The sequence below is a fragment of the Pygoscelis adeliae genome, unplaced genomic scaffold, assembly GCF_000699105.1.
Source record: "Pygoscelis adeliae isolate BGI_AS28 unplaced genomic scaffold, ASM69910v1 Scaffold62, whole genome shotgun sequence".
NCBI classification, from domain to species: domain Eukaryota; kingdom Metazoa; phylum Chordata; class Aves; order Sphenisciformes; family Spheniscidae; genus Pygoscelis; species Pygoscelis adeliae.
The window spans coordinates 5,606,489-5,617,351 of record NW_008824401.1 but is presented as its reverse complement, the minus strand read 5'-3'; the positions used below and the strand labels follow the sequence as shown (position 1 = coordinate 5,617,351).

The 10,863-nt window shown below is 37.6% G+C and overlaps 1 protein-coding gene across 1 annotated transcript in view; it reads right to left on the bottom strand.

The window, feature by feature from the left end:
* The window catches only part of LOC103913745 (uncharacterized protein F13E9.13, mitochondrial-like), a 53,668-nt gene that overhangs the window by 42,478 nt on the left and 327 nt on the right, over positions 1-10,863 (bottom strand). Inside the window, exon 2 of the mRNA XM_009320287.1 lies at positions 3,836-4,016. Coding sequence (XP_009318562.1) covers positions 3,836-3,995 — 160 coding nt within the window. The 5' untranslated portion in view covers positions 3,996-4,016. The remainder of the gene's footprint in view (positions 1-3,835; positions 4,017-10,863) is intronic.

Here is a 10,863-nt window from a genome sequence, read left to right as displayed (position 1 = left end):
TTGACTCTACAGTAGACCCTACAGTCCTCGCTCCCAGGCACCCAGACTGAAGCTCTGGCCAGAACACAAGAGCATAACTTGCCTCTGGCCCATATGCCTGGGTTTTCCACCCCGTGGAGTCAAGATACAACAGGGAGGGGTACCTGGAATATCAGAAGTGTTGCCGTGCATCACTACAGAGATACAGCTATGGGGACTGCTTCATGCCTCGAAGATCAGCAGATGGCCAGGCTTATAAACCTTATAAGCAGAAGTTGCTTATATACATCATTCTGTTTCAACCTCAAGCAGATGTAGTTAATTAAATCAGAAACTACAAACAGGAAATTATACACCTCTAAAAAACACATGGTACACCTGTTAATAATGAACCAACTGAAAAGTAACCCTAGCAAACAAATTTTGACTTGCTTCTCCACAAAGAGCATTTTAGGAAAGAAGGAAGATAATATGGTCTTTGGAAGATGTCATTAAAATGAACTATTAAGAAGGGTTGTTTTTCTGAGAAGAAGTGTTTGAAATTAAGATGGCTTCCAGTCAAATATATAAATACAAAACTGTACTATTCTGTATTGTCTCTATGTTTCGCAGTCTACAGTTCCTTAGGGACATTACTGTATTTTAAATTAAAATGCTTACATTAGAAGAGTATAAAAATTGAGCAGCAGAGGACTTCAATATTAAAGAAAGGTGTGACATGAATCTCCCCCACTATTTGTGTGTATAATGACACTAATTTTTGAGTGGGCTAACATTGCCATATCTGCCCTTAGGAAGAGAGGGAAATCCGGCAGCTTGCAACATAACCTCTTGAAGTCAAATGTGAAAGCAAAAGATCAGATGCAGTGACCCTGGTTTGTGGGGCAGATGGAGGGGGAACATGGGCCCTGCAGCGAAGCCCACAGCAGGAGAATGCCATGGCCTGCCCGATGGATGCCCCTGGGCAACCGCCTCCTTCAACCCCCTGTGGTGGACCTGGCCCTGTGCTGAACCAAGAGTATTCAGTACTGGTGTAACAGTCTGCAACAACCTTTTGGAGCTGGGGGGATGTTGGCAACAACTGTTTTGGCTCAATAGTTGTTTTTTGATAATATGAGGAACTACTTGTTTCTGTCAGAAGAGTGGAGACACAGTGGTTTCCTTTTTCCTCATGATCCCCCACTATTTTCCTACCACTGTCCCATACCTTTGCTAAAGCACCCAGCACGATCACATTTTTGCTGGCATTCCTTCCTTTAGGTGCCTAATTGAATAAATAAACGTTTCCTAAAGAACCAAAATAAATTTAAAAAATTCTCAACCTTCTTAGATGCCTCATCCCCTGATTTATTACTGTTACTTTCAGATTTATCCAATACCTTGTCAATATTGGGGGAGGGAATATGGAAGGAAGTGATCATTCCCCTGTACTCAGCACTGGTGAGGCCGTACCTCGAATACTGTGTTCAGTTTTGGGCCCCTCACTACAAGAAGGATGTTGAGATGCTGGAGCGTGTCCAGAGAAGGGCAACGAGGCTGGTGAAGGGTCTGGAGAACAAGTCTCATGAGGAGCGGCTGAGGGAGCTGGGGTTGTTTAGCCTGGAGAAAAGGAGGCTGAGGGGAGACCTCATTGCTCTCTACAACTACCTGAAAGGAGGTTGTAGCGAGGTGGGTGTCGGTCTCTTCTCCCAAGTAACTGGCGAAAGGACGAGAGGAAATGGCCTCAAGTGGTTAAACCTTGGAACAGGCTGCCCAGGGAAGTGGTTGAGTCACCATCCCTGGAGGTATTTAAAAGACGTGTAGATGAGGCGCTTAGGGACATGGTTTAGTGGGCATGGTGGTGTTGGGTTGACGGTTGGACTCGATGATCTTAGAGGTCTTTTCCAACCTTAATGATTCTATGATATGCTAGGAAAATTCAGTAATTTCATCTGTTACAAATAGTATAGCCAAATAGGCTACCCACAACATGTTTATTAGCATAACCACGTTGCTGATGTTGAGCTCCTAGTCACACTGTAAACCTGCTGACTTTTTCCCCCTTTACAAAATAAAATCATTACCTTCACCTAGAGACCACTTACGATTTCCCTGTGCATTTCAGAATGGTGATTTCTACCAAAGATAGGAGTTTCCACAGGGAAAATTAAGTGACTGCATAGTAGCAGGAGATGCTACATACGCTTTTTAGCTAAAACACCTTCAGCAAGTGTTTTTTGTAGTGAAAGCATACAGGGCTTGCTTTATTAATAGCCACCTATTAAAATTGTATTGACATTAAAGTCACTACTAAGTTGCTACAGAAAAAATACTCAAAGATTTGCTACCTACAAAGTAGCATTCACTTTGTTATGGTTTTGCTTAAAGTGATTTTCTTTTCTTTTTGCTTTCCTCTTCAGTGAACTTGAGACAATCATCTTTCGAGAAGTGCAATGAAATGCATTAAACACAGGCCCTTCCTAGGTGGTGTTCTCCAGTTACAAAGCAAATAGTGCAGAACAGTAGTAGAGCTGAGCAAAACCCAAGCCCTCCAGGAATTCTCTCCCTCATTAATAATTGCTGAGAAGTGAGAGAAATACATTGGTCCCACACTATATCCTTTATTTAGTGATCAATTTTTGCTCCTAAAAGGATGCATAATTCACTAACAGTTTGACTATTGCTTTTAAAAATAAGATGTGTAAATATTTTTGCAAATGGCTATGTACCTCAAGTATCCTACATGCTGACAATCCCTAAAAACTAAAACTGGATTCTGTTAGCATTTTTATTTAGGTTTTCATATACATTCTACTGCAGCAATAAAAATCAGGTTTTGTCAGTTTGTCAAGTAGTTAGATATCTTGAAAATGACAACTTCTGATTTTAAAGCACTCAAAACAAATCTGAGTTCAAAACACCTCTACTAACAAGAATTCCCCCAAGAAAAAAGGAATTTAAGACTTTTAGAACACATTAAATATAATTAAAACTATCACTGCAGATAAGTTAGCCTACATTATTTTACCTGAAGTATGGTTTTCAATTAACACCAGCATCTTTTAGTTTTCCATTCTTACAAAATTCTGCCTGTTTATAAAATCTGTACATTCAAAAATGTGCAAGCTTACTGTAATGACATATGCAATTTGAGCAAAAACAGACATTAACCCTCAATTTATGAAGTATTTAGGAAGTACAAGCCTTCCATATTAAACCAGCCTCCATCTTTAAATCATGGAATGTTACATATGAAAAACTAAAATTGCTTCAGCAAGCAGTAGGAGCAGAAAGGTTAGCAAGTCTAGGATTCATGCAATAAAGATAGATTAATTTATATTTAATTCCCCCAAATGCAATTTAATTTTAAGTTGTTTGGCTAGCTGTACACTCAATTTTTTGCTATTGTATAAAAAGCTTTGTTCCATCCATTCATTAAAAAAGGCAATGAAAACTTAGTTTTAATGGATAACAGTAGTAGCAACAACATATAATTAGATGCTGAAACAGGATGCTTAACCACAGTGGGTTAAATTGATCCTCAAACATAATTTAACTGAAGTAAATAGAGTTACACCAAAGGTGGCTTTTAGACATGAGTAGGTTTAAACTAATCATTATATTTAGACAGGTTTCACCTAGAAAGCTGTGGCAGTGGCCTTGGGATTTTTAGCTGCCTCCAACTGATGCAGTGTGTAAGTATCATCTATTATAATCAAGCAGGCATCTTTCTCAAAATCTAATTTCTGCTTTTTCAGGGTACAGCGAGCTTTTCATGTCTCATTTTTCATGGTATCTATGTTAGTACAATACACAATTTGCAGAGAGCAAATGCCATAGCAAACAACAGTAATAACTGATGAGTCATTTCTATTACCTGCAGCAAGAGCAACTGCTATCGCCTGTTGATTTGCAGCACACAGGATCTGGACACCCAGCGCGAGATGGGGACAGGTTTGTCTCACTGCAGCACTAATGACTGTCATTGCTGCAGTTACTTCAGGCCCAGGACACACCGTGTAAGGAAGATCATGCATGTTTTCTACTATCAAGCCATCCTGTGGAGGTTATTATAAAGAAATATGATTGAACTGGAAAAAAAGGAACTTAAAAAACATGGCTAGTTTACCATTACTCTGTTTTGTATTAAAAGACACAGGAGTTTAAAGGTTTTCCCTCAAAGGAAGGATTATCTACGGTAAATTGTGTTGATGCATACAACCACTTATAAAAGTGCTTTCATCAACAGCATGGTATTTGCAGGGAAATCATGAAGAGAAATAAATGTGATCTTAATTATACATTCATCAATTTGGTTTCCTTTGATCCATCCTAAAATGTGCACTATAGGCGAATGAGTTAAATCTTATACCTCATTAAAAATAGTGTAAAGTCAAACTTCAATTATCCAAGTGGAATATAGGATATTGAGTATATTTGGATAACAGAGGATTTAGAGATAATCAAGGCAATTTTCAATTCAATTAATGTCAGAAAATAAGTGCTATTTTGGATAAATATAGGAATTTTTTGTTTGACTATTATTGTGCCTATTTGCAGTGTGCCTAATGCCATCGTATTAACTATTGATATTTCTTGCATTCTAGATTCAGAATTACTTAAAGGAAGATATTGCTATTTGTTATCTACTATACCTCTCATTCCACACGGACATACTCTTAGCAAAAAATGGAGTGATGATAAAATACTCTGCTGATATAATTTATGTGATTTATTGAAAATCTTTGTACATTATCTGGTACCTTGTACTTTTCCAATCATTGTATAGTATATACCAGAAAGTTTTCAACAACTGCAAGTCATATATAATTTTGTCAAGGACTAATAACAAGAGTAAAAGTATAGCCTTGAAACATATTTCAAGCCTGATGTTTTGCATTTGCAGTGAGAATGTTAAAAGAAGCTAGAAGTTTCGTACCTGCTTCAATCTAAAAATACAAAAAGTTTAATAGACAAATTAATTGTATATATAGAAAATAAATTCTGCTCTCTCTGGAGTTTCATCACACATCTTAATCCTTTAAAATGAGAACTTTACATTTCAAAGATATTGTAACTGAACCAGAATAGAAAGAAGAACATTTTTGGGGAAAAAAAAATAGACATTAAACAAAGAAGTTTGCTTAATAACAACACAGAGAATCAGGATGGGGAAAAAAAGGTTTCCTTTTCTAAAAACTTTCATATGTCACGCTTCTTTAATCTTTGTTGTAGTGTAGAAGCCCTTTTGGCAGTGAAAGATAAGACAGTATATAAAATGCAGTCAGCATTTAATGGCTGAATTACAGGCTAAGCCACAGACATCATAAATGAACACCTAACATGCAGGATGAGGAAAACTGCAAATGGAAACAATCCAGTGGAACAATACGGTCAGTCCAAGCACACGACCCACACATGTTCAGTGCACCAGGGTACAGCTGCCTTTACCAAATGACTTACATCTGACTATTTAAATACACAAAATACATGCTACCTTAAAAACAAAAGGACACAGCCTATTAATGGAAAAAGTGATCTAATATTACGAGCGCGCAACATTAGACCTACGCGCTATTTGGTGCCACTCATCAGCATATTTAATTACAGAATTCTAGTCCAAGAAAACCTCAGCTAGGCAAAGGAAAACCAGATATGACAACTAACCAAAACATCTATCCTTGATTTTGTTTCTACGTCCAATTCAATGTATAATTTAACATCCACACTTCTCTACCTGTGATGGGAGGTAGCCATATGACAAAAACAACAACCAGTCCTCAGAAAAACCCCACCATTTTCAGAAATGAAAAAAAAATCACAAACTTTTAGTCAGTTTCTCTGGAATGAGATCTGGACTGTTCCAACAAACCTAAACTGACCAAATGGTCTTGTACCTCAGGAACAACTACTGAATCCTTTGTGGTACCAACAGAAAGAGAAATCCCTTAGCCTTTCGCCCTCTGTACACATAAATATATTAGGTCAGCCTAAGCAAGAATGCAAAGTTGGTCAGTAGTAGTATGCAGCAAAAGGATTAATGTAGAACTATAATATTTTAACAAAACAAAACAAAGTCAAAAAATGCAATGAACCTTCACAACCAGGTAATTCCTTGAGGCCACAATACCTGGACACCCTTGGTCCTTGGCTCAAGAACGCTCTACTGGGCAGGCTTCACCAAAGCCTGGATATCTAGGAAAATTCAAGCTTATCATAAGGGCAAGGAGCTAGGATCTGCAAACCAGAAGCCCTAGGCTTTCAGGCAGTTGAGAATCAACTTCAATAGGACATGCAGGAAGAAAGGCATCTGGGAAAGGGGCTTCAGATGCTCAGCCCCTGAAGAGCCACGCTAGTAGCCGAAAAAGCAGGAGAACGGGCTGGCAGAATTTCACAGGAATTCTGCAGTGAAACTGAGCTTTCCATGAGTTGCTACTACTTTGACAGCTCAGAATTTGCATAAAGCAAATTATTCCATTATATACATTAATAAATTAATTAATTTAAAAATTAATTAAAAACCCTAGCCATACTACTGTGCATAAAAAGTATCTGATTGAATTCTAGTTCAAAATGCAGGCGTATGGGAGGATTCCAACATTTCTCTCTTCAGCCTTAAACTTACTATATTCACTTTTCAGCAGTTGCCTCTTCCTATGGGCCTCAAGGTCCACAGTTACTGTGAATATTTTTGGTATTACTTTAATTACGTGTTATTCTTTTGGTACCATCCAATAGACTGTGTTCTTTTGCATATTATGTTTTGTTTAATTAAAAAAGAACAACATATGTTCTGCAATACAGAGAGCTGAGTTACAGATGCATTAACTCAAAGCTTTCTTTCATATTTTATATAAAAATATAACACCACAGATTTCTGTGTTTACTGAATTGATATGTATATAAAACAGACTTCAGTACTATCAGACAGCTAATTAAAATGGTGGAAAGAAAACAGTTATGCTAAATTAAAGTTCTTGGAACTTAAGCTTATAGTTTAGAAGTCTATGAGAACAGCTAGTGTATTACACCCTCCAAAGCAGAATTTATTTGGAGAGTATGAGATAAAACTCTAGCAAATACCTTTTGTGTTCCTTTTCCATCGAATATTAAGATGATTTAAGTGTTGCTTATATATAATAGTCTTATTATAAATAATTCTCAAACAATATATTTCCTTTTTACTTTGAATGACTTCTGAAGTGCTGCGTATGTGCAAAGTGCCTCTTGTACCACAGTTAGCTACTAGAAAATAGGTCATTTAAATAGCTCTCTGATTATATAGAAAAATAATTTCCTTAGCTTTATTCCACTTATAGAAATGACCTCTTAAAACACTTCAACCGCACACACACATATCACAGCAGAAAAGCCTCAAAAATAGTCGCACTATAAACCACAACAGGTATAACAATCATACAAGCTTTAACTCAGCATCTACCTAATGTAACATTTACCTAGGGCAACTTTAACCCCAGTGTTTCCCCTAACAGAAACGCTTTACCTACAAACATATACATACTAATACAAACCTTCGCAAGCTTAAAACAACTGTTCTTTCCTACAGGAAGAAAGGGGGTTTTGCACCATACCCATTATCATATAGGCTTAGGTATGCACTAAGACAATTACAGCCTTTCCCACCATCACAGTCATGTGCCCCTTATAAAGGAAACCAGGTGCCTTTGTAGAGCATTTATTTGCTGTGTCTAGGCACAGCTTCCTAGCAATTCCTTTAAAAGCTCTACTCCAGAGCAAAAGATTACTGCCTTAATATATGTAAGTATGTATCTTAAGTTCTCCTGCATATACCATAGGAGGTAGTTGGGTGGAGATTTGTCTGCTATTTTATTCTACTGTAACATAGCTAGGATTTAAAATGTTAACCTCTGTAATCCAAGTGATAACTACCTACATGCTTCTATACAGAAATACTAGTTTATTCTGTCTCAGCTGTTATTAAACTCTACATAATTTGAATTCCAACTATCATTGTAGTTATAAGAGTAATAGGCTTGAAACTTTTCACTTTTTAAAAACATCAATGTAAAACATGTAGTAGCAATGACCCTTCCAGGTACAGAGACAAAAGAAGGGTCAGAAGGATCAGAATGGCAATGAATGCATCGCTAGAGACAGCATTGGTAAAAGAAGCAAACCTGAAATTCTGTGTGGTAAGAAGCACCGTAACATTAACAACTCAATGTAACTTTATAATTTTGGGATTCTTTTTAAAGACATGGTTTTACTTAGGTATTTCTAACTGTCTTTAATGTCAGCTACTCAAGTAGCTACAGCTAGATAACAGCAACTAGTAGTAAAGTGATCTATATCAATGAAATTAGAGGGAACTTGGGGTCTATTTTCCGGCTACAAAGTAAGCATCACCCAGGCTGAATGGAATGAATAAAAGTTAACTCAAATATATATTTTACATTTTTCTTAAACAAAAGCAGACACAAATTGGAGGGATCATAATATCTCATAGCTTGCTGCTTATAAAATCTTGTCTAGGGAATTTCATTGTTTAACAACACACAAGTACAAAGTATATACATTTTGAGCACAGATGGCTTCCTAACTGAGCACTCACTTGTTTTCATTACTGTGCTCTAACATCACAAATCTTTCATATTTATTATGTTAAGCTGCTAATGTGCCAGATGAGTCACCTTTTTCTGAATATACTAGGATTTACTTCCAAGTGCAATGCATATTGAGTGAACAAGACCATATACTTTATTTTTAAATGTTAACACCAATTCAAGCAACTTGAGACAATACGTAAACATCTAGTAGCAGCAAGATGGTTACATATCGTCTTAAAGGCTACTGTGGGCAGCATTTGGCAATGCTGTCAGTAGAAACATCCTTGGAAAAAAACTAAGTTTCTAGCTCTTCCACAAGAAAAACAGACAGCTTAACAGTTCATTCGGAGTACTGAGGGGGAAGCCCAAATATGCTCCCCTTACAGAAGCAGGATAGCTAGTTTGGAAGAGTGGTGATCTCTGTGCAAAAGCCAGGAAGCTCCTGAAGTATCTGTCATGAAAACTTACATTTCTCTTAAAGTACCAGGAAAAACTAAACAAGTGAATTGCAGAAAGTGTTAGGCAACCATACTGATATTTATGGAAGCTCTCCTGATTGTCTCTGACCTTTATGGCATTAATAAAGGATTTGTTTGTCATATTGCTGTAACATTATTGTATACAGGCCTTTAGAATGAAGACTGGTGTGGAATGTATACTGACGTTCTTGTGACTTCTACAGGAAATAGACTAAGCATAACTTTAAGCTCTGAATTTGTCCAAATGTGTAGAGAAATGACTGCATTCACCTCATCTGTCTACCTGAGAGGTAGGTTTAAAAACATATTCAAGTTCAGAGACTGCAGTGCAGTAGGAGAAAAGGTAAACCAGTTAGACCTGAAATAGCAGAATTTATTACAACTGTTGAAAAGACAATGAAGTATAAAACACAAATTAAAATTTTGTGTTAGTACTGATTTTAAAGCTTTTCTTAAAACTGTTCCAGCTTTGTGCATGTCAGCAGCGACAGTAACTGCTTCTGTACCCTCCCTCACCGTTAGGTACACTTCGTGTTTTCTCCCTGCTGCTAAAGGTTTCAATGTGTAATTAGTATGTAAGGGAAATGGGTAAAGAAGCACTGGAATGTGGGGCAATTACTGTAAGAGTTACAGATCACTTGTGTAACCACTTCCTCTAACACAGGAAGACAGAGACTAGTACTTGCCACTCGTCTGATGTAGATCAAATCATGTTACACCTCATGTTGATACTGTAACTGTAAAGACAAAATATAAAGTCACAGTACAGAATACAGAGCTATTGCACACCTGTTCTTTCAACAGGCATGAAGAGGAAGAAAACTTACTCATTCTGTACAACTTGCAGTTAGAGATTATTCTAACTGAGTGGACATCTTGCACATGCTCATCTGGTTCATAGGCACTGAAGCCCACCTATGTAAACATCATTCTTCCGCACTGCTGTTTTATCCTTTCAACAATTCTGTTCTCAGGATTCTTTCCTAATTCAGCCTTACTAGTGCTCTGCTGATAACCTGCTTCATGTGACTTGTCTTGCATTTTGACCTTGGTCTTCTATAACTTAGTCTAAGTTCTTATATTCAATTTTGTTCAGTCTGTAAAGTATCATCCTAATTTATGCCATTAAAAAGGTTTCAACTGGCTTGTTATTACAATTTTTTGCAGAAAACAGCAGCTCAGAGCAGTGACTACTTGTTCATTTAAGACATTTTCAAACCTCGGACATTAGGACACTGCTTCACCATGCCAGAAAATGTACGTAATACCATAGGCAGGTCAAAGAAAAAGCACATCAACACCCGAAAACAAGGTGCAATGAAATGTTTAAAATGTATCTGACCTTTCAAAAGGACATACACCCTGTTAAAATCTCCTGACCTATGAAGATTAGTACACCACTTTAGGTCCAACAGCAATTCAGTCAGTAGTACCTGCCTCTTCTTGCCTCTGGGCGAGACTGGCCTTTTGGGCCTTCTCTTCTAGATGCACAAAGCAGGCATGCTTGCTGTCAGGGGGCTAGGATAGAAGAGCTAAAGAGGGCAGAAAAGGGCCTAAGCTTTTTTTTAGTCCCTGAATAATCTGTGCTGTTTTGGTACAAACACAAATGTGGGGCGATCCTGCAGCCTACAAGTGACTGAGGTATGGATGCAGTGCCTCAGCTGTGCACATGGCATTCCTCCATGACTTCATGAAACCAGAGTGTGGTACAGAGCTAAAAATATAGTGGCTTGTCAGACTGGATGATGAAGCATTCTACAGCCAGATACCTAGAATGTCAGCAACCACCCATGTTGCAGTCAACTTTCCTTCCCCCCCGCCCCCCCTTAAATTGACTT